General features: G+C 46.8%; 1 protein-coding gene across 2 annotated transcripts in view; it reads left to right on the forward strand.

Annotated features, from left to right (window-relative positions):
* Positions 1-23,798, forward strand: part of MOB1B (MOB kinase activator 1B) — a 24,283-nt gene extending 485 nt beyond the window's left edge. Inside the window, exons 1-6 of one of the 2 annotated variants that reach the window (XM_039701923.1) lie at positions 5,630-5,670; positions 14,346-14,512; positions 16,974-17,067; positions 18,094-18,227; positions 19,395-19,558; positions 19,842-23,798. In XM_039701923.1, the coding sequence (XP_039557857.1) occupies positions 5,645-5,670; positions 14,346-14,512; positions 16,974-17,067; positions 18,094-18,227; positions 19,395-19,558; positions 19,842-19,919 (663 nt within the window). In that variant the 5' untranslated portion in view covers positions 5,630-5,644 and the 3' untranslated portion in view covers positions 19,920-23,798. Of the gene's footprint in view, positions 1-5,629; positions 5,671-14,345; positions 14,513-16,973; positions 17,068-18,093; positions 18,228-19,394; positions 19,559-19,841 lie in introns of those variants that run through there. The other variant, XM_039701924.1, reaches the window with a different exon arrangement.
* The last annotated feature ends 143 nt before the right edge of the window (positions 23,799-23,941 follow it).

Genomic DNA, 23,941 nt, shown 5'->3' on the forward strand with positions numbered 1-23,941 from the left:
CCCCCCCCCCCCGCCCCGCCGCTCCCCGCCGGCCTGGCGCTCGCTCCGTCCGCTCCCCGCTCTCTCCCTTTGTGCCCCGGCCCCCCGGCGGCCCCGGGAGCGGCCGCCCCGCTCCGCCGGCAGGGAGCGGCGGGGCGGCCGCGCCGTGAGGGCGTTTGGAGGGCGGGCGAGCGAGCCGGGCTTCCCCTTCCCGTGCGGCTTCCCCTTACGGATGCGAGTTTGAGAACAGGCTCGGATCTCCAGCGCCGGGGAGCTCCCCGGCGGAGGGGTATCGCTGGGTAGACGAGAGTGGGGTCGGAGTCAGACACCCACCCGAGGGGTCTGCCCGAGGTTTTGTGATATTTTCGTGCGGGTTTCTCGTTTGTGGCGGGCAGAGGCTGGTGCCGTGGCGTTGCGTGGCGCAGCTGTGTGGAAGTGAGCCCCGGTGCAGGTGATGGGCGGGCGGGGCTGGGGGAGCCCCGGTGAGGACCTGGCCAGGCTTTACTGCGGCAGGAAAAAGCTCCCTCGGGAGCCGGTGGCGACTCGGGTGCGAGCGGAGCCCCTCTTCTTGAGATTTTGCTTCGTGGGCCAGAACCGAATGAACTTCGGTCCCTCCCCTTGGAAACAAAGACGAGGTACTTGTGACAATTAACATAAACCGGTTCAGTGACCTATTAATTAAGGCGAAGATGCGCTCGAGGGAGAGAAGGGCGATCGAGGCGGCTGGAAAAGGCACCCCGGAAGAGCCGAGCTCCATGAGGGCCTTGTCCCCGCTGAGTGCTCCAGCACACTCCGGGCTCCCTGGCACCGCTGCCGGAATATCTGGCAGTTGTTGCAGGCTTACAGTGATAACCAGCAGATGTAAACGTGGCCTGGGCTTAGAGAAGAGACTTTATCTCAGAGCTGGAGTGTCCTAGTAAGTTGTGTTCTCATGGAGACAAATAACCCTGGCGGCTGGCTTCCTCCTCAGTCCCTCCCTTGTGTTTATCTTTTAACTCTGCCGTCCCCATCCCGCTGGCCTGCCGTGCTCCCGCAGGGATTGCGGAGGGCGCAAACGGGAGGTGGGTGCAGATAATTGTCCGCGGATGGAGGCGCGGTGCTCCTAATGAGGAGCCCAGCTGTCCCTCTCCTTCGTAATTCTCAGCTGCCACGGTGGATGGAGAAGGGGGGACAGGATTCCGAGTGTCCTGGGAGTCTGGTTTGCAAATTAGAGGGCCTCCCTCTCCGTGGCATTTGGCTAACTGGGAATGGAAAAGCGTGAAACCCTCCACCCTCTGTCACAGGCAATAATGAGATGCTTGTTTCTTTTTTCAGATCCTTTCTTCTGAAACCTAGGGCAGCAAACCTTTACCCCCACCTCCATTTTTCCAAGTTATCCTTCTGGATGAAACATAGAAATGGAGACTGGAGTTAGTGCACGGCAGAGCTAGAAATGTTGGCAAAGCTGCCTCAGCTGTTGTTGGCAGAGTGCTGTAGATGCCACCTAATTTGCTCATCTGCAGTCTAGAAATGGGTTAAAAAAAAAAAAAAAAAGGTTGAAAATATGCCTGCTAGGCCTCGAGGTGACCAGGGAAACTTTCTGTGATGCTGACACGGAGTTTTGGTGGGTTTTATTGGTTGGTCGGCTTTTTTCTTAGTGATCCAGAAAGTTAGCATGACCTTTTGTCAGACTTGAGTTTGGGCTTGATAAGAGTTATTCCAAGATAGTGTGTGTGGATGTCCGTAGGTTAATTAACAGTGCTAGCTTGCATTTTGAGCTGCAAACCCCCTGTGTTTTTTGCACGGTGCTTGCAGCATAGTCTTTCTCGGTACTTTTTCGCCCCCTTGTCCGTGGTGTGGGTGTGCCAGTGTCCCTGCCCGGTGCCAGGAGCTGTGCCCTCCCGCAGGCTTCCCTGCTGTCCCCGAACAGGACAGGGGGATTGTGCTGGGATAACGCGGCGTGCGCGGGGCCCCCTTGTCCGCTGACAAATCCGTGGCTATTCTTCCCTGTTGCTAGGGCCAGTGATGTATAAAGCTACATGGGGGGGGGGGAAATAAAATCAAGGGGAGCCATTGTCTTCTCTGCTTATGGGGAACACTATAAAAAGACTGTCTTGTGAGGCGAGTCACTGAATTAATACAACTGGGGTTTGACAGCAATTGTTATTTTCAGAGCCGTGGTTTTCTCCTTCTGATTCGTTTCTTCCTTTCTGAAAAGACTTTGTAAAGCTCTCCAACAGCTGAATAAGTTATCCCGAGTCTTTAAAAATGGTTCAGAAATGGGAATTGGACTAGCAAATATCTGCAGTTCCAAAAAAAACACTGCTTGGTAAGTTTTTTCTAAAAGCAAATTACAGCATAGTTGCAGGTGCTTTAGCTTACATCTCCAAGGAAAAAAAAGTAAAGATAGTTCTGGTGGGCGTGCCATATGGTAACATGCTTGTGTTATCCTCTGCTGGCAATACTTTAATAAGAAAGGAAGCTAGATGAAAACCATTTATTTATAAAAGGAAAAGATTCAGATTTATTATTAAAGTTCTGCAATTGTAATTTCTTTTAAAAAAAACCCACAGATCCCCTATCTTTGGATTAGTGAATCCCTCTCCGAAGTTTCTAGCACAGGGTTTTTTAAAAAGGAGATAAATTTAAATAGTTGTTGCCTGCTCAGCCTTGGAAGGACGAGGAGCTGCTGGAGGTGAGTGAGTGGTTGTTGTTGTTGTTGTTGGGGGTACGTATGTTGGTGAGTGAAGGCCAAAGTTAACTTGTAAACCAAACTGGGGCAAGATGTGCTCTTCCTTCACTGCCTTGTTCTACAGCACAGTGGAGCCTGGCAGTTGCTCCACATGGTTTGTTGTTTTCTTGTTTATTTATTTATTGTTTAAAACTGAAACCATACTTTGTGCATAAATATATGCGCAGAAGGTGTACTGGGGCATTACCTTTTTTCTCCCCCTGACATCTCTTGCAGATGAGTACCAAAATCGGAGCTGTTTGGTTTGTTTTGAGAAAGACAAGCAGCGTGGCCTTCCCAATTCCTCAGGCTGCTCCTGCTCTTTGAGAACATCAGGGCTGTTTGCTTTTGTCCCTTCCCCAGCCTCCCGAGGTGCCAGGTTGCTGCTCCTTGTCCAGCGAGGGCAGTGTAACAGCTGAGTGCTTTGTGAGTGCTCCTTCCATACTTTTGGAGATGTGTTTATCTGCTCTCGATCAAGGACTCGCCCAGAGGACCGGTAGGCACTCCTAGACTGGAATTTGCTCATGGAAAAATCAGCATGTGCAGACTGTTAGAAATGGGAAATACAGCGAACACCCAGATATTTCCCCCCGCTGTTTTTCAATGTATTTATTTACTTCAGTTTTATCTTGAGGAGTGTAAGGCTGCTGTGGGATCAGGGCAGGAGCTCTCCACACAGGGATGTGTTAACATAAAATCAGCTGCTTGACTGCTTCCATTAGTGCTGTGTCCAATTCCTGTTTTTTGTTGTTGTTGTTTTTTTAAGTGCCAGGATTGAGAAGTCTCTCTGAGTTTTCCCACGAGTAAATTGGAGAGAGTGCTGTAAAGCTATTGCCAGCTTCCCAAATAATTTTTTTTAAAGCCTTGGTAACAGCAATGTTGAGTTCTGAGGAAAGCAGAAGTATTCCCTAGCGGTGGGGTTTAAACGGAATCAGCTCTGACAATCAAGCTGCAGCAGAGTGAAACGTGGGGTTTAGGGTGTCACATGATGGAGTGCTGCTGCCTTATCAGTGAGCTTGGAGGTACAGAGCAAGGAAGCTGCTGCTTGGCTTTTATTTCTGCAAGAATGAGTCTGCCTCGGAGTCACAGAGCCGTGCAGACCAGTTCAGGCTGGGAGATGTCTGCGTTTGGCCTGGCACTTGGAAAAACCACGTTTGCTCCTACTGCTGTGTTCTGGGAACATGGAGTAGGTGAAGTGAGTGATTGTCGCTGCTAAATGTTGTCAGATAGCTCCTTCTCAGATGGAAGCATTCGTTTGTGATGGAAAAAATAGCTTAGGAAGAAAGGCATTGTTCAGTGTGAAAGTTGTGTTTACTACATCGCAGTGATGTCCGGTCTTAATTGCTTCCTAATTGTTTGCTTTAATGCCACGATTGTTTTCCCTTGTTTGTCCTTCCCTCTTTGTGTGAGTGAGCCGATGCCATTAGCTGTTTGCTGGGAGGAGCAGTGCAGCGAGGATCACTTTTGGGGGTGATTTGTGTGCTGGAGAGTGGCTGGGATTTTGTCTTTATCAAATGCCTTGGTCACCTTTTTAGTTTTCAGACGGGGCTTTGGATTTAGGGCCTCTTCGTGGCCACAGTTCCACCTGATGCTGTCCTGAGACATACATTTTTATCTTTTTTGAGAAAGGATAAAAAATTAGAAGCGTTTGCCTGCCAGGCGGTGGGTGGCTGGAGGGTTGCAAGAGGCTGACAGAGTGAAGCTGCTTGTTTTTCTTAGAGAAGTATATAACTGCATTAAATTTGGCCACTTCAAGTCTTCCCTCATAAGCAGTAGGGCAGATCTTACTGCCAGAGCTATCAATAAGCCTGTGACCCACAAATCAGCCTGAACCGCAGGATGTGCCTTGCCATGCTTTTAGCATTTGTAAACTGAGCCACTTCCTATTGGAGCTGAGCTTGCTGTTTGGCTTTTGTTCTTTTTTTTTGAGGTTTTTCTTCTCCTTTTAAATACGCTGGGTGACTATGGGTCATAAATTCAGCCGCATTTTAATCTGTTCTCAGCTGGAACTGAGTACAACAATTGCTTTTCTGGGACTTAGAAAAATTGCTCCAGCCTTTACATTTCATGACGTGGGATTGTGAGGATCCAGTGCTTTGCTTTGTCGTCTGTGTATTCTGATCTCCCAGATGCTTTCCCAGGGCACTGCTGCTTGGGTAGATATTTTGAGGAGGAGATGTGAAAGAAGGGAACAAGAGCTATCCATGTATCCATGTATCCATGCAACTTAAATTGGTTCCTGGAAAATAAGTTTGAAATAACTTGTAATTTCTTAGTGAGCTTAGGTAAAAAGCATGGTGCATTTCAAGCATCTCTGTTTGCTTCAGGGCTTGGCTTGCCATTTCAAATCTGTAGCCTGAGTCAGCAGTCAGTCAGTTCACTGGGAGGAGATGGTAGTTTTGTGTGTCAGTCCCACCCTGAGAATTCATCAAGGTAACAGTAGTTTTTGCCTTGCAGATGTATTTTGATGCTTCTGAAAGCAGTCCTTGGAAGCGAATTCACTCCCTCTTCTTGTGTCTTTTCCCCCCCACCCCCTGAAATCCAGCTGTGACCTTGCCTTCCTGTCCCAACTTTGCTTCTGGCCTTTTTCTGGTGCATAAGGACACTTCTACCTTGCTCACCCTCTCTTCTCTTCCTTCTCCAGTTCACAGCTGATCCTTGGCAGGAATCCATTCCTTTTGATGTTCTTACATACCTGAAGAGATCCAGCCCATGATGTTCCACTTGAGTTTTAGTTGAGGTTTAATTGTTTGGTTGTTTTTTTTTTTGTCGTCTGTCCTTGGACCACTTCACCTTTCAGTGTGGTCGCTTGCCTCTGGAGTTAATCGCTTGTGTCCTTGAGGTGCTGACGTACACAGTCTTAATCCCTTCCTCGCTTGAAGGAGAACATCTTGCTGATCAGGACTCCTAATGCCTGGATTTGTTGTCTTTATCACAGGTCTAATTCCTTTCTTTATGACAAAGAGAACAAATGAGCTTAGGTAAGCTTTGGTAAATTCCTCTTTTGCTGGAAATTGAGACAACTGAGTTTTGATGTGGAAATAATTTCAACCCAAATAATGATGGGGTGGGTTCTCTGTTTTGACCTTAATGAAATAACCTATATTTTGTTTCTGTTGCTGGTACTTTAATTGCATTTTTCCCACTTCCAGTAGCACAGGCCTGGTTTTGCTTGAATGGATTAATTGTTTTAGGGACTTGCTCAGTGTTCTGGATGCAGGAATCAAAATGGTATTACTCTGTCTTTTACTTTATGGCCACAAAATACTGCTTTGTCAAACACTGAGGTGTACCTTTTAGAAAAAACAGCATCTCTAATATACTATTACTAACTTTAGTGGTTGACAGCTCTTCTTAAAATTCCTTGCTGCAATGGGAGTGCAAAAAATAAAAGAGGAGAAGTCTGAATATTTAAATTCATAGAACAGTTCAGCTGACTTCGGGCTCAACTGTCCAATGCTTAAACTTAAATAACTTCGAAAGAAATGTGCTCCTGTCTATGTAGGAGCAGTCATTCCCTCTCAGATGCTTCAGACTGGTGGGTTTTCCTGATAAGATACTTTGGAAGACATAGGCAAATTTTCCTGAAGATAGTTACCCATGGCACATACAGGATTTCATTACATGTGGGAGTTGTGTAAGAAATACTTGGGGGTGAGATAATGCAGTGTATTTTTGGAAAGCTGTTAGATTATTCATTGCTGCCTCCTGTCCATTCCTTCTTCCTGTTGTTCCCTGTGTCATTTCTTGCCTCTAATGAGTGTTAGTTCCTGGATCCAGAGCCCATTTTGCCTATTAATCCAAGTGTAAGTGTAACCTTCTGTCTCCCTTGGAGATTTTCTGTTGGGAAGTTGCCGAGTATTTGTCCTTTGCCACGTTCCTTTCCTCAGTCTGTTTTGCGTGGGGGTTACAGTAAGGGGTAGCCTTTTAGAAAGTGTTAAAGTGACTCTTTCTCCATGAAAATCTAGTTGAATTTCTCCTTTAACTGCCTATTCCATAAGCACATTAAGAGATGGTTCTTTTTATTGTGTTTAAAGGGATTGAAGACTGTCTTATACTCTTGAGTGAAGTCTTTTTTTCGTTCCTTTAGCAATGCCCTGATGTGATTTCTTAGGTTGTATGACTAGATTTGCTTTAGTCATTCATTAAGCATCGGTTTCCAAAAGCACTGATCAGCATTTTGGGAAGCCTTCCATGTTCTGAGGCATGTTCTCCAAACACTATATTTGGTGCACGAGTAAGGATCTACATCATCTAATTCGATGCTGGAGCCAAGCTTTTATTACTGCAATTTATCACCCTCAGCGGGTTGTGGATGGCTTTCTGCAAAGCTCTGCTTCCTACTTGTAAATGTATTTACAGGGTGTGACTGTTAGCAGCAGCCTGGGACGCAGAGGGTGTTAGTCATGGGCAGACAGATACATCAGCTGAAGGTAAGGAAATCTACGAGGTAGGAGCAGCACCTGGCTGTGGGGAGCAGCAGACACCTTTGGTGTGGGGTGCTGCTCCCTGCTCATCACAGGGAAGAAGTGCTGGAGTAAGGGAATCACAGGTATCACACATATTTCCTGATGTTTCCTTTATATATATAAAGCTCAGTTTTATATACCCTTTATAAAGGTAGGTTTTAAAAAAAAAAAAGTGCGGTTGTGTCCACTGAATGGTTTATTAGGTGCAGTCCTGCAGTAAAGAGGTTTGAACCTTTTTGGAAACTAAACTTGGAAGTGTTGTTGGGTGAAGTTCTGACTTGAGCTGGAGTTCGTGCTGTGCCCTCCCTTTTGAGTGAGCTGATGCTAATTGGCAGGAATAAGGGATCCCTGAGAAAAGAGGGGAATATTAATGGGGAAATAGTGCTGTTTAGCTTGCAGGGAGCTTAATTAGGGGCTGAAATGTCCAAAATAGTGAACTCCATCTCGCAGGAAGAAACAAAACAGTTGGAATACAAGTACTTCATGTTTACCTTCTTCAAAGCTCCAGCAACCTGCACTTTTAAACAAATACTACGTGAATATTAGGATATTAGAAGAAATATATCTAGTTTGGATTATTCCTTACAGTTCCACAAGGTGTGTGTATAAATGCTAGTATTGAAATAGATGAGGAACCTCAGTCTGATTGAAAGGACCCAACAGAACACCAAGAGTAGTGCTCACCTTTCTTAAAAATATCATATCTGTTTGTAGTAAGCTTGAAATTTTGTGGATGAAGACAGCGTTGTGTTTGCCTCAGGGTAGTCAGTGGATTCCTGGGAGTGTGCAACATAGTGTTTGGGATGATCTTAATTCTTCTGATGCCACAGGATTTCAAACAGATGTCAGGAGGAGGAGAACATGCACAGGTACTCAAGGCTCTGCTGCAAGTTTCTTTGTTGCTAATTGGGGTGAAAATGTGTTTCAAGTTTGGTGGTCTCAAAGCCCTGGGAAAAAGTCTGTGGGAGACTCGGGAGTGGCTGTGCAGTGGCATCCACAGTTTGGGGAGGCTGCAGGTTTAGTGCCACGGACATGTTCCAGTTCCTGTGCTGTCCCCGTGTCTGCCTGCCTGTCCCTGCAAGTCAGGAGGGCACGATTGCCTGGATCCAGCTTTGCTGTGATGGGTACTGCTGTTAGTGGCTCTGGCCTGCCCCTCTCTGTTAGTCCTGCAGGGAACAGGGCAAGAGAGGCTGAGTCACTTCCGCAGCCATTGGCTGCCTCGGGAGTACTTTAATTGTGTTTGGAGTGCACGGACAGGCCTCTGGTAGTATCCAGCGAGGGCAACTGTGACTTGCTTTGTTTATTTTGAGGATTTTCCAGGAGATGAAAGTCTCTTAAATGAATGCGTTGTAAATGAAACAAGGGAATTTATTTTGGTTGTAAGCATAGCAAACTGATGATGATTTCCCGGTCATGGGATGGGGTTCTGGACGCTTGCTCCTTCCTTGCACTGGGAATTGTGATTGCTTGGGAGAAGGGTTGCATCCAAGTGGGTAAACAGCAGGAACACCATTGGGTGGAGTTGTAGCAGACACCAGTGCTGTAGCACAACACCTCCCCCTTGTTTACAGGCAGTTTCTCAGCCTGCAGATGGGAAAACGGAGGCAGAGGGAAGCGTAGGTGCTTGGCTTGGCTTGAAAACAGGCTGTGGCCACCTAACATCCTTTTGGGTTTGGCACAGCCTGCCGCTGCAGGGGGAGTGAGGGCACAGGCACCACCCTCCAAACACCCTGAGCTTGTCCCCTGCTCAGAGCTCAGCCAGCGAAGGTTTCCCTTCAGGGGCGTTCTGGTGCATGTGAAAGTTGTGCTGGACCAATCCCACACTGGCTCGAAGTCACTGACTCTGAACTGTGTGTGTACAGCAGAAAAAAAAAGCATTTTAAGAATGTTGGTGTGTAAGGGTTATGTCGGCTTTGACACTGAGGGGTGGTGGCTGGGACAAGCAAAAGCAAAACTGTTCCTTCAGGCTACCTTAAATAACTTTCTCTTTCCTGCATGTGAATCATCTGATAAACGGCTGCTCTTTTAACACGTCAAGTCTTGTGCACAATGGAACATGTGTTTCTTAAGAGCTGTTCATGAGATTGTGCCTTTTTCATCTGCCATCCTGTAGGGATGCCCAGTCTTTGAAGACAGCTTTTTTTCCTAGAAGGAGAGGCCAGATTTCAGTTCCCACCTTGATGGGCAGAGAATGAAAAATTGCACGGAAACACTGATTTCCCTGTCAGTACTCCAGTGGAAGGAGGAAATTCCATACCCCTTTTGAGAATCCTGTTCAGGTTCAACAGCCCACAGAGAATTGAAGTCACTCTGTGGTGTAGCCAATAAGCAATGAGCCCCGTGTATTCTGTTCCTATAGGAATGACCATGTGTCGGGAAGTTTTTCAACTCGGTGCCACTGATTCCTGTGGGGGGATAGAATATAAGAAAATAAAGATAGTGCAGAAAGTAATTTCACGCCTAAGGAGTTGCAGCTGGGCCAGTTACCAAAGATTAGGAACAGGCCTGACTTGAACAGGCCACAGCTGTGGCCAGTGAGAAGAAGAGTGCTGTGAAAGAGTGGGCTGGGTGGCTGAGAATGAACTGGAGTCAGATGGCTGCTTTGCCAGGAAGAAAGAGTCTGCTCTGAGGAGCTGCCCACCAGAAAACACCAAGAAGGGGTGAAACTTTTGTGATAAGGAGACAACAGTGTGGAACTTCTGCAATAAGATGACAACAGATTCCTCCTTCAATCAAAACAAAAGCTCTAGGCCTGGAATTGCTTTCAAACCATTGCCTGATCCTCTGGGAGAGCAACTGTGTTGTGTAAGGAGTTGGCAGCTCCTAGCTGCTTCCCGGAGTTGCTGCATGGAATGCATCCTGAATTCTTGCCTTGCTTTTGTTACCTGCAGATTCAAGTGGCTGCACTGAGACAGGCTTACTGCAGTGAATGGGAATTGGATTGGAAAAAGTTGACTTTTTGGTGCTGTAAAAACTGAAGGAAGCAATGCTTTCCACTCACACTCTCTCTCTTGAAAACAGAAATGTTGTGACTATTCAGTTTTATAAATAGAAATGCTCAAGTTCAATCTCATCAGTGCAGATTTTGAACACGTTCAGCTTAATTTCACCTGCTGTCCTCCTACTGCTGTGGTTGTCACAGGGAAAACGTTTTTAAAGGCTGCAGCTATTGATTTCATTGTCAAAAAGTAGCTCGAGCTTTTATTTTAGTTTCTATGTTGACGTGTTGGCTGGTGGAAACAAACCGCTCTCACTCTGATGTTTCTATTCTTAGCAGCATGTTATCATCTGAAGGCCTGTATTATTGTTTAAAGGCTGGAAATGTTTGCTTTTCTGGAATTTGGGTCTTGTCTTAGAGTGTTTCTGTGTTTAAAAAGAGGCTCAGCAGGAGAAGGGAGACAGAAGTGCAGAGCTAAAACTTGGTGGCTTCTCGGATAAACTCACTCATGTGCCTGTGGCAGTGAGTTGCTGCCTCAGTTTCCCTGTGTAATGAGACACTAATGATCTCTACTTCAAAGGTACTTTGGGATGACTAATTGATGCTTCTGAAGGAGCTTGAAGATGAAAAAGCAGGAGTTAAAATAGGAAAAGTTTCCATGCCCTGTGTAAATATTCTGTGTACTATTTTGAGTTCAGCTTTTTGAGAATCTCTTGAGCTTTTCCAAGTACTTTGAAAGGCTTATTTCAGCCAGGCTATGGTGGTGATGGCTTTGGGGAGACACTGAGTGGCACAGCTGTGCTTCCAGGACTCACTCACTCACTCCCTCACTCACTCACTCACTCACTCACTCACTCACTCCTTACCCCAAGGAAGGGGGCCTCAGCACTGGGGAGCAATTAGAGCAACGTAGGTGGCAGGTGTGTGCTGAAAATGCTGCCACTGCACAGCTGGTCAGGGCCTGAGGTTAGTTCTGTGCTGAGAGCAAGCTGTGATGGGGTACCTTTTATGGATAAAGAGCCTAAACTTACCTGGTTTAATTCAGGTTTCCCCAAACCTGCGGCAGACTTGCTGGAAATGGATAAAAATCCCTGCTGAAGGGGTCTGTGGGCAAATGGTTGGGAGTGAGGAGGTTTAAGCTAGGCCAGCCCAAGGGCTTCTCCTGGGAGCACTTAATGGGAAGTTTAGCAAGAGCTCAGGCTGGGTGTTTGAGCTGCTTTGAGCACAGGACATCTGCCAGTGCTGCCTTTGAAGCTGAGATGAGCTGTGTGGGGTGAGCAGAACACCTCACATTTTTCCTTTCTTCTGGAAACATCCTCTTACCGGCCTGAGACACAGCAGCCTGTAGAAAGAAGGTGCATCACAAAACCCACCTCCTGCCAGCAGATGCGTGGCTGGAGTGGCACCTTTGGAGGAAATGTGGTGTTCTTGCTTGTGACGTGGCTGTGTGGGCTCCTGCTGGTGGGAAGGGCTTGCTGAGCCCTGCACACAGCCTCAGACACAGCTCCTCGTTCGGTGCTGGGCCCGGCTGCAGCACCCTGCAGAAACAGAAGGCAGCAATCTTTTGCTAGGAATGGCACGGGTGGCAGAGAAGGGAGGAAAGCATCGTTGGAATTCCTTCAGAAGTCCCTTCTCCTTGGGAGGCTGTGTGTTGGTCGTGGCATGTAGTGGGGATGGTGCAACCTGCTCCATGTTTTGTGGCCTCCTTATGTCCAAGGAAAATGGGATCTTCATCTTCTCTGTCCCCTTTCACTTCTGCCTTAATATGAAGGAGAGCTCAGAGTGTCTGAAGAGGAAAAGGCAAGTGCTGCCTTACTGTCTTAAAGCATTTTAAAACCTCGATAGAAACGGCTGATTCCTTGATGGAAAGTGGCTGAAAATAGTGTCCCACGTGACCCAGACGTGGATGATTGTGTGTATTGTTGGCCACCAGGCAGAACTCTGTAAAGTTACTTTTTTCACTGATTGCTCAAGGAGTTGAGGGAATAGACCTGGGTCGAGACAGCTTTCCGAGTCTGTCACGTGAAACAGATCGGCATAATAGGAAAAAGTAATTTTTTTTTTTTTTGTTAAATGATAGGAGAGCTTCTAGACTAATAAGGTAATGGGAGTACTGTTTAGTAATGCAATATTTTTAACCAAACTTTCCAAGAAAAACCACATCCTGTAAAGATAGAGCTGCATTAGGGTGTCCCTGAGCGTTATCTCGGGGGGTGTGTTAACTGGCTTGGGTGAACTGCAGAAGTGCATGGAATTCTGATAATTTATTGCCAAAATTGCAGGTATTTCCATAGCACGCTACAACTACCAGGCTGCAGTTATGCTAATGACTTTTCCTTTTGGATGCCTGCCTGCCTTGCCTGTGAGACCATTTCCTGCTGGCTTAGGGTGGCTGTGCTGCCTTTGAGAAGCAGGGATCAGAAAGGTGTTGGAGGCAAAGATGGAAGGGCTCGCCTAGAGCAGTACTTCATTGTGTTGTTACAGCCTTTGACAGCTTATGGGAAGAGCCCCCCTGGTTTCTGGGAAGGAGGGAGCAGGAATTAAATGCTACCTAAAGCTTTTTCCAACATGTTGCATTTTCTGCTTCCTTGACCATGGACCTGTGCAGGGTATTCAGCGGGAATTCCTACCTAGAGTTTCTCAGAACAAACTACTTAGGGAGTTCCTTCACTCCTCATTTCCCAAAATGCCCTATTCCCAAACCCTCATCCCTTTGTTGAGCTTACTCTTTGTGCTAAAACACAAACAATAATTGCTTGGGTTAGATACTTCATAACCTTTTTCCAGGTTGTGTTTAGCTCGTGCTGGGTTCCTTCTACTTATGCTGACACATGTGGAAAGATAGTGATCCCAGTCTTTTCTGCTCTCCAGATGTTTTAGGTTGTATTTTCAGTCCTCACGTTGGCAAAGTGCCCCTGAAGTGGCTGTGTTCCTGAAAAGATAATAATTGGATTTAAGTAAAGTACTCCGTCGAGAGATGTGGGGTTTTTGCTCCTTGGGGTTTTTTTCAGTTTCTTCTTTGTTCAGAGCTGGTTTGAGTCTGGCCTGGCACCCGATGCAGGTGGCTGGAGGGGTGGGAGGTGATGGCAACTCCCTGAGCCACAGAAGCTTCTCACTCCCATTGAGAGGCAATTATTTAATTCAGGATTTGTGTCTGGTATCCTGGCTTAGGGTGAGGTGCAGATGACTAGGAGCAGCTAGAAGTGTCCTGTAACAGAACAGACGGGAGCAGGATGTTCCCTCCTTCTCCTTCTGGCTCCTGGTTGCATTTAGCAGGAGGCTGTGCTGGTGCTTCTCAGGTGTCCATGGCAGTGTTCATGGTTGTGCAGCTGTACCATCCCTGGAAGTCCAGCCAAGCCCTTCATCTCAGCACCCAGGATTACTTCAGAGGCCCGTGGAAAGGGGAGGATGCTGCTGCTCCTTTGGAGCCCTAGAGAGTCAGAGCAGCTCTGGGACCATAAAACAGAATCCCAGGATGGTTTGTGTTAGAAGCGACCTCAGAGCTCATCTCATTCCAAACCCCTGCCACAAACAGGGACAGCTTCCTCTAGCCCAGGTTTCTCCAAACTCGCTCCAGCCTGGCCTTGGACACTTCCAGGGATCCAGGGGCAGCCACAGCTTCTCTGGGCACTCTGTGCCAGGGCCTCGAATAAAGAGAGACAGTCCTTGCATCCCACCAGCAGAAAATTCTGTTTGGTCCTTAGAGAGTTGGTGAAACGTTGGCCAAGTCTTTATATAAAGGAATGAGGTCTGGATAGTATTTGTGATGAGAATTCTGCTGTCTGGGTTTCACAGCTTTCCACTTGCATTGGAATTCAGAGCTCACTTTGCATGTTCTGACAGAAGTCTTCTCTCTGCTCATACACAGAAATACTGGCTCATTTGACACTTCCCTGCAAATAATTAATTCTACGTGTCATATTTCTGACATGTTAGGGATGCCATCATGTGCCATCCATGCTCACTGCCATGGTTTAAAATTAAAATGTCTAAATGTTTTTCCTAAGCCAGTGCATTTCTTCCAAACAACATTTTAGGTAAGGAGGTGATTAGTTAGAAAATAAATTAAAACAAGTCAGAGTACCTGCTAGTTTAGCATCCCAGTTTTTGGTAAATACCCTGTTGCAGCATGAAAATAACGTGAGTGGGTAAATTATTTAATGTTAATCCTATCCTGGGATTGGTCTGCTTGTTTCCTCTTTGCTTCCTGTTCCCCAAGGTCTCTAAATATTTCCTCTCTCTCTTGCAGTGGCAGTCGCTCTTCCAAGACCTTCAAACCAAAGAAGAATATTCCTGAGGGGTCTCACCAGTACGAGCTGCTGAAACATGCCGAGGCCACGCTGGGAAGCGGCAACCTGCGGATGGCTGTGATGCTTCCAGAGGGGGAGGACCTAAATGAATGGGTTGCAGTTAACAGTGAGTCACTGGCCTTTTCTTCATCACTGGGGTCTTGGAAGTGGGCTGACACTTGTGGTAGGACAGCTGTGTGTCCCTTTCTGTTCCTGGAGACAAGGGGAGTTAGGGGACCTTGTTCTCTACAACTTCCTGACAGGAGGGTGCAGCCAGGTGAGGCTTTGCTCCCAGGGAACAGGGGCAGGGTGACTGCAAACAGCCTCAAGGTTCAGGCTGGACATCAGGAAGAAGTTCTTCATGGAAAACGTTGTCCAGCATTGGAGGTGTTGGATTTCCCATCCCATCTCCTCTGGAGATGTCCCGGGGACAGCTGGACGTGGCTGTCAGGGGGTGGCGACCAGCCACAGGTTGGGCTTGGTGATCTCGGAGGCCTTTTTCCAGCCTGAATGGTTCTGTGATTCTGATGGGGTTTGTAATTTTCCTAAAGTTAGTTCCTTTAGTTCCTACCAAATTTTGAGCCTTTGCTGCGGTAAATCTCTGATGTCATTCTTTTGACTTCCTCTAAAGCTGTTTGTCCAAACTCTCTGATTTCAGGCCAAACAATGATGCCTAAATTAGTGTTTTCTGATTGCTTGAACTTGTTTCCTCCTCCTTCCCCTCCCTGCTGCACGAATTTTGCCCTCGGCTCCTAAAGAATGGATTCTCCCTTTGCACTGTGCAGTTTTGGCTGCCACAAGCTCTGTGCCCTGTCTGGGTGTTTGCTCACCTCTTGCCTCTCAGGCTTGATGTGCTCCAGTGGTGGTACGGGGTTGATTGTGCACTGCAGTAGAAATTATTGCTTGATTTAAATGTCCTCCAATTGTTTCTGTGGTTCTGCCTTTTTTTCTTCTTGTTCTTTGACATGTTTGGGAAGTGAAACTGTCCCGCTGGCTCTCACCTTCCTCTTCCCAGCCAGTCACTCAGTGCTCTGATGCTCCACTTGCCACTGCTTCCAGGGCAGGCTGGAATTGCTGACACCATCCTTTGCAACACTTAATTCACACTGCATTGCAAAACTAGGCTAGAGAAAAAAGCCAGCCCACTTGTGTGAGTGAGCATTGCTTAAGATGCTTCATGTATTGCTGGCATCCTTCCCTTTTGGTGGTTCCTGCACTCTGTGTGTCTGCTTTCCTGCATGGCAGCAGCTTCTTCCTTTCCCGAGTGACTTGACTGCTGAATGAGCTGGAGTGCAATGGTAGCTGTGTAATTAAAGAGTGAGCTGGTGAGGGGCTCCCTTTCCTCAGCATCCCTGCACCACACCGAGCTCCAGCAGTAGCTGTGAGCCCCTTCTGCTCACACAGAGGTCTCATCAGGAGACAAAATGTGTGACTGCAAGTCATTGCTTTTGCCCTTCTCAACCCTGGGAGCACAGAGGTGTTCTGCCCTGCTGCTTCTTCCTCAGTGCTTAGCCTGACTGGTGTCTTAGGGAAAGACTTGATGGGCCTGTGGATTTTGAGACTTCCATGAGTGGGATTTGCTGTAATCGGGCACTCTGTGGGAGCCTGTGTGGGTTTTCTGAACAGGCTTGCCTGGAAGCAAACAGTGGGCTGTGGTACCTGCTGGGAGCAGGGAATGGAAACTTAGTTAACAGTTCCTGTGGGTGCTGGAGAAGCGAGGGCTGGTGTCCTGGATCTGCTGAGCAGTAGCTGTTACTTGCTCCAGTGATGTTTGTCTCATCTTGGCTGTTTATCTTCTGAGAAATACCTGCAGATAAATGACAGATAAAATGGGTTTTAGAAGCTGACTGCAGTGACCACAGTTCCTTGTGAGCGAATGAAAAAGAATCTTCTCTAAGAGTTTGGAGTAATTAACTGGAAGAGTAACTGAGAGTAGATTTAGATATCAGGAAAAATCCTTCCCTGTGAGGGTGGGGAGGCCCTGGCACAGGTTGTCCAGAGAACCTGTGCCTCTGGATCCCTGGAAGTGTCCAAGGCCAGGTTGGACAGGGCTTGGAATGACCTGAGGTAGCAGGAGGTGTCCCTGCCCGTGGCAGGGGTGGAACTGGATGGTTCTGAAATTCCCTTCCCACCTGTAGCAGTCTGGGATTGTATGAGATGTTCTTGGGAAAGGTGGGCCTTGGGAATACAAAGCCTGAGGGAAGCCACTGTCACTTAATGAGTACCTGCTCTCTAGTTGGAAAGTTGGTGCTGAAAATCTCTCTTGGATTCCACACTTGCCAGTAGAATTTGGGATTGTAATAAAATGCACCAAATTTTCAGGAAAGAAAATGACTAGGTTTTCTCCTTCTTTCCTCCTTCTTCCAACTGAAGATTTTGCTGCAGTGAACAATTAAATAGTTCTTGCTGGAGGCTGTTCCAGAAAGTTGGTGGTTGCATTCTGCATCTCTTTTATAATGGATCTTTAAAAAGCAACAACAATGGAGGTTTTTTTTCCCCAAAATCCATTCCAGAAGCTGTGCTTTACAGTCTGGGCTGTAGGAATCCTGTGCTGCAGAGTGCTAATGGGTGGTTTCCATGCTTTCCAGCTGTCGACTTCTTCAACCAGATCAACATGCTCTACGGAACCATTACGGACTTCTGCACGGAGGAGAGCTGCCCCGTGATGTCTGCTGGCCCAAAGTAAGAGCCTGCTCCTCACACACTGGTGACTGGGTGCTGTTTTTGGGATGATTTTTCATTTAAAGCTTGAGACCAGCTGAGAGGAGTGCCAGGGTTAGGTGGCAAGGATGTGAAAGAGAAGAAGGATTTGAATGTCTGTTAAGTGGGTGGGGAATAGCAAGTTGATATTTTTTGGTCTGTGTTCATATTTGTTTGGTGTTTGTTTCTTTCCTTTAACCTGGGAAGTAAATTAATTATCAAAATTATTCTTTCCCCATCTTTATTTTTCTGAAACATTTATGAGAGCTTCTTAAATGAAGATTTAAACCTTTTATATGCAGGCTTTCCATTGGGGCTTACCAAAATGTTCTTTGTAGGTATTGTAGAAATTGTAGATAAGAATCCCTGTGCCCTTCTTGGATTCTTTATTATGCTTTTGTTGAGACATCCAGTGTTTGTACTTTTTCCTGCTCCCTAATTCAGTTTGTTGTTTTGCTCTGGCTCCAGACTGATCCTGGCACCTCAGCTAGGTGTTGATATTTGTCCTTCATGAATACCACTTAAATCTTGGTAGTAGGGCAGTACTAGGTGGTGAGGGATCCTGTTTTTTCATAAATTCAGACACATTTGGTGTGTCTGGGATATTTGCATGTGTTTGCATGTACAGTTTTTAAATGCTTTCAGACCCTCTGATTTGTTGCTGTTACAAAAATGGGGTTTTTTGGTCCTGTTGTGAGCAGCACCTTCATAATCCCTCATCAGATTTGTTTATGGTGAAAATATTCTCCTGGCAGTTGTTCTGCCAAAACCAAATTTGCTAAACAAATCGAGAGGACAGATTTATCAGGCGCAGCTAAGCTTTGCATAAAACCAAACCAGCATGTGGTCTGTAGCACACCAACCCTGTGGTTCACTGGGGAGCTGGTATTACCAGGCTCCCCGTGCTGGGGTTTTCCAGCCATGTCTTTCCAAGGTGATCCACCCTCTGGCAGGCCCATGGGGAGTGACTCCCTGGTGCTGAAGGCCACCTTGTCTCACCCACCCCAGGTACGAGTACCACTGGGCAGACGGCACCAACATCAAGAAGCCCATCAAGTGCTCGGCGCCGAAGTACATCGATTACCTGATGACCTGGGTCCAGGACCAGCTGGATGATGAAACGCTGTTTCCTTCTAAAATAGGTGAGGGGGTAGCTGCAGCTGAGCGGGGCACTGGGGTTACACCAGCTCCAGTGCTGAAAGGTCTCTGCAGTGCTTGATGTGCGGGGCAGGTTTAGAAGGTTGCCTTATCTGTCTGCACACGCTTATCTTGGAAGGTATGTTGTAATGCATGAACTCTGATCCGTGTGTTAGTACTCCTAATAAACACCTGTCACAATTCTGGGTGCAGGAAGTACCATTTCTAGCTAACAACTGGTTCTGTTCATCGAGTCTGGTGTTGCATTCATTTGGAACAGTGAGTTGTTTCTTTAGAAATAACAGCAGGGGGTCTCAGACTCTTATAACCACTAACTAGCAGCTTTTTGTCTGAAGGGATATCTGGGTGTCATGAGGAACTTTCAGGCCTTACCTCTAAAGAAGCTGAATTGCAACTTTGATTTTATGTTGGTGATTTTTTTTTGCTTGTTTTTTTTGAAGTGAAGATGAAAAATAGATCTTTTAAAGAAGCTTCTTTCAAAAAAGCAGGAGGGAAGTAATGACCAGCTAACAGTTTGGAAAAGATAACGGGGGATTTCTTGGTTGCCTTTACTTTGTAAATGGTTTCTGAGGCTTTTGACACATTTTCATTGAGCTTCTTTAGAGAAACCATGCCTTCACAGGGAGTTTCCAAGAGAGACCACAAGCTAACCAGCTAAGTGTGAGTTTCCCATGTGCTGCAGCAACCAGAGGAGGAAATGCCATGTACGTGTGTGCAGGGCAGGCTGCAGCAGGAGCTGAGAACACTGCCACCATGAGAACATTCATGGTGGGACCTGAAAGCATTGGTGAGGTCCTGACTGACCCCGGAGCATCCAGAGCCTCCGGCCTTCAGGCAGGACTTGAGCACTTGGAAAGGCTGCAGAAGAGCTAAGCTGACTGGGGAGACCGGTAGGTGAGGAGGAGCTAGGCAGGTTTCCTCTTTTCAGAGGGTTGATACATGTCTTTTTTTTAGCCTGGGGAAGCAACAGCTGAAGAGTTGATGGCTCCCAGTAGCCACTTGCTGTTTCCCAGCCAGTTTCAGTAAAACCTGTGCAGTGACAAGGTCTGCTGTTGAAACTGATTCCATCTGCCCTGGCTTGTAGTGGCTTTCACAACAGACAAACATGGCCTGGCAGTTGAAGAATAAGCCCTCTGTTTCCTTCTCCCCAGGTGTACCATTCCCAAAGAACTTCATGTCAGTGGCCAAGACAATTCTCAAGCGTCTCTTCAGAGTTTACGCCCACATCTACCACCAGCACTTTGACCCCGTCATCCAGCTGCAGGAAGAGGCACACCTCAACACTTCTTTCAAGCACTTTATATTTTTTGTTCAGGTAAGGACACGGCAAGCGGTGTTCTTGCTTCCAAACTACGTTATCCCCCTTCCCTTGTGGAAAAAAAAAAATCAGCATCTTCTTAGGTTTCCTTCCTTTAAGAGGGAGAAACAGCTTCAGGCAGTGGAACACTTGAGGTCAGCGATGGGCAGGGGAGGATGTAGTGGCCGAGCCTGGGCTTGGAGAGCTGACTGCTGGATGAGTTCTGGCTAAATGAGGCTTCTCACCGGAGCTGTACCCATTAAATTCTCTCTGTGTGTTTCTCTCCTCATCCCTGTTGCAGGAATTCAACCTTATTGATAGAAGAGAACTTGCACCACTTCAAGAACTGATTGAAAAACTCACCTCCAAGGACAGATAAAAGGAAGAGGACTTCTTGGAGTCACTTGTTTCTTTAAGCGAGTGTGTGGTATTTGTTTTTTGTTAATTTTTTTTTTTTTTAAAAACAACAAAACAAAACCCCCCCGTGCTGTTACCGGTTACAGCTGAGATCTACTTTCTGTGCTTTTATTAGGGGAAATCTTTTTCTCTGTTAGTGACATGTGGTGAATAGCTTTTTTTTTATTAATATTATTTTACTGTTGTTATTCATTGTGGAATTTCTAGCAGGTGCTGAGTGTTTATCAAGGAAACGTGCTTGGTTGGGGGATTGACTCTGCTGGTGGATGGGTTCTTGTGTTGTGTCAGTGGTAGCCCATTCTCATGAAGTCCCTGGAAGACTTGCTTACATTCTCTAAGTGCCTTGGCAGACTCACTTCTGAGGTGCAAAGCACATACAATACTGAACATTGCTGGAAACAGAAAATATGTACTAACACCCAGACACTTACTGAAACTTGTTTTAAAAATATGTATCTATGCTTACACTAGGAAAAAAAAAAAGCCATAACTTGCTGAAATCAATGATCTCCAGCTTTTAATACAAATACTTGTCTTATTTTTTTAGAGATGACTATAGAGTTTTTCAAAACTAGATGACTTCTTATGAAAAAAAAACAAAGTCCTTGCTAAAGCGAAATGGCCAAGGTAGTGTCAAAATTACACAGGCCTTGTGCTTAGCAAGCAGTTCCATGCCTCCTGCCATGGGGCTTGGCATTTGCTTTTATTTTCTTAGCAGGAGAGCATCAGTTGGGTCAGCCAGCTTGTTAAGTTCCCCTAGCAGTTGCCAAATGAACAGGTAGTTTGCACAAATACCATTAGGGAAAATATTCCCTAGAAAAAAATTGCACTGGGATACTAGTAGTAATAGTAAGGAAAGCCTGGCTTGAAAAATAACTGCTGGAAAGGTGTTTTTAAGTTAGGAATGCAAAGCCTGGCCCTGAGGGGCTCTGGCGGCCAGTGTTTGCTGTGGGAGGAAATGTGTCTTGGAGGGGAGATAATTTCCAGGGCTGCTTTGGTGTCACGTCGCTGTGATGGTGTTCCCCATTGTTTAAAACCCCTGCCCATCTTCAGGGAGCTCCAGCTGTTGGGAAAAGCAGCAGGAGCAGGGGAGGCCAAGGTGAGCACGTGGCAGAGAAGTTGAGCTTCTGTTTTGTGTGCCTTGGCTGGAGTAAAGTTGGAGCTGGCGTGCAGGAGCCTGCAGGAGAGGTGAGTGGCCATTGGCACGGGCAGCAGGGAACAGCTGAGCACAGCAGTGACTCACCTGGCAGCTCCTGGGCTCCAGTGAGGGATCCTGATCTTCTGGCTTTTCCTGTGCCACCATCCGCATGACAGCGCCAAAGCCACCCTCCTCCCACATCCCAGCTGCTCGGGTTGGACACACAGGGAGCGAGGCAGGAGCTCCCAGGTGTGCTAAACAGGGGATACCTCCCATTTCAGGGTGACTCCTTGGCTTGGTGTCATGTGCCAGGAGCAGCAGAAAGGATAGAGGTGTAGAAATGAGGATGTGCTTGAGCACGGTGGTGCAGGGGTTCACCTTCCTGGCACGCTTGTGCCCTGGGGAGGGCTTAGGTCTTGTTGTTGGTGTTGCAGTTTTTTTCTTTTGAGCAGCCAGTTCTAGACCTCAGAGGCATCTGCTGCAGTTCAGCCCATTAGAATTGGAATGTATTAAAATGAGTCCTAGGTGGATATTGTGGGGTTTTTTTAAAATTCAATATCTGGCAGTAGAAAGTCTGACCGAATAGTTTCTAGGCACGTAATAAAAGCTTGGAGATCATGATTTGCCTGACAGCTGTACGAACACATTGTTTAATTACACAACACTTGAAAATAACATCATTGAGGACGTGTTTGCAGTGGTGGGGACTTAGGATCCCCGTGCTGTTTCTTTTTGCAGCTTTTCATTGTTGTTTTGCTTCTGAAAGCTGTGGGACCAGAAGTTGACGTGTGTTTACACTATTGGAGTAAGGGCACATGGAAATGCCACTCAAAGGAATCTGGATCGAGTGAATGTGTTTATAAAATAGTGCATTTATGGGAGGAAAAGGGGGGGACATCCCCTGCCCCTCCAGATAAACCCCAGAGAAGCAAACCCTGCTCTGCTGCAGGCTCTCACTTTGGACTTGGAGGGGTGACGAGCTCTCGGGGATGAAACCTCAGAAGGTGCCCATGGGGTTGAACCAGGCTGTGCTTCCAGTGCTGCCTCAGGCCCTCCAGCCTGGGGGGGGTCCCAAATTCCTGTGGTTTGTGGTGGTCTGCTGCTACCAGCACGTCGGATCTTGTCGGGGCTTTGGGTGGTGACTCCTCCCTGGAGCTGGGAAGGGGCCAAGGGCCGAGCCCACGCAGCTCAGCCAGGGGTGGATGGATATGGGATGTGCTTCCAAGTCTTTCCAGTCCCAGGCAGGGATACAAGTCACTCCAGCAAAGAGGAACCAAACCACTGCCTTCTGCTGCTGCAGGTGGCTGAGGGGACAAAACAGGTTCTGAGGGGCAGGCAGCCCATCTGCAAGTATCCAGTTTCTTTTCCTGCTTACTATGCAATGTAGAGCTTTGAACTTTTGCTTTTCCATGGAGATGGAGAGGAGCAGTGCCCTTACTCAGTCCTTGGGAACTGAGCCCTCTCCCAGTGTCCCTGACGCTCAGTTACCAGGTAAGGACACCTATTTGCTGCTATGGACTCAACTTACCTTTCAGATTGTTCCTTTCTTTTTCTCACCCCCCTTCCTTTCTCCCGGGTCACCAGACAGTTTTGCTATAAACCCATCCTTTGGGACAGCTGTGTTTTTCCTTGCTGCCCTCTCCTCCTCCCCTGCCTGCCAGAGTGCTGTTCCTGTACATACCCCCCCTTTGGTTGGATTAGCTGAGGAGCTGCAGCACCAGCAGAGATTCCTTTTTTTTTTTTCCCCACTGAAGTATTCCCGTTTGTGCCGGATCTCGTTTCCTTCACTGCTGGTAGCAGTTATCTCTTTTCCAATCCCTCACTCCTGAAACCACTGGCAGTTTTATGGATGCCCATCGTTTTTCCCTGGGTATCTTCTCTTTTAACATTTATTGATTTTCAGTGTTAAACCTTCTTCTTCCCCCGCTTTTCTTATGGTTTCCTCTTGCCAGGTTCAGTTTGCAGCCTAGGAAAATATCCAATTACCTTATTTTGTTGGAAGAAGCGATTCCCCAGATTGTTCATAGAATATTGTATTTTTAGGGGAGATTAATTTTTTATAGCCACTGAACTATACTCATTATTTTTGTACGTTTGCAACTTGGGGACGATTTTTCCGAGCCGTGTCGCGGAGGGAGGGAGCGCTGACTGTCGTGGCTGTTGGACTGCTTGGGAATGCTGTGGTTGTGTGGTGCAGAGGCACATGCCCTGGCGTGCCCTGGGAGAGAGAGGAGCATGCAATAAAAAGGTTTCAGTGAAAACCCAATGAGGTTTGAGTAAAAATGATCGAGGCTTCAGTAAAAGGCCATTTTTGAAGGCAAAAAAAAGGAGAGAAATTAATTCCGAAAGCGACACTAACCTTTCCTCCTCCTTGAGAATCCTGAAATTGGTGGGACAAAAGGCAGCGTGACGTGTAAAATGCAAGGAGAGAACCCTTACTGTGAGCTAACTGTGCCAATACCGCTTCAGTTCGTAGTCACTGATGGAGATTCCAGTTCTAAATGCAAACAGCTTTTGATTAAAAAAGAATAAGTTGAATGTCCGAAAACCCGCACCGTGTTTATTTGAGAGTTGTAAATAATGTATACAGATGGTTGTATGTGATGGGGCAAAATATTTAAATCCTAGGGTTGTTTTTTTTTTTTTTTTCAATAAGAAACTGAAGGCTGTTTATAAGAGAAAATAAATAGCTATGTTTGACCATGACTGTCTTTATTTCCATCTTGGACTTGCCCATCAGTGGTCTCCCACTTGTAAATAGATTTTTTTCCCCTTCCCCTCTGTATTGGAAGCCAGTGACCAGGACACAACAAGGGATGTTGTTGGCTGCTTGGTGCCACAGGAGG

This window comes from Passer montanus, unplaced genomic scaffold (genome assembly GCF_014805655.1).
Source record: "Passer montanus isolate IOZ18808 unplaced genomic scaffold, ASM1480565v1 scaffold150, whole genome shotgun sequence".
Classification (NCBI taxonomy): domain Eukaryota; kingdom Metazoa; phylum Chordata; class Aves; order Passeriformes; family Passeridae; genus Passer; species Passer montanus.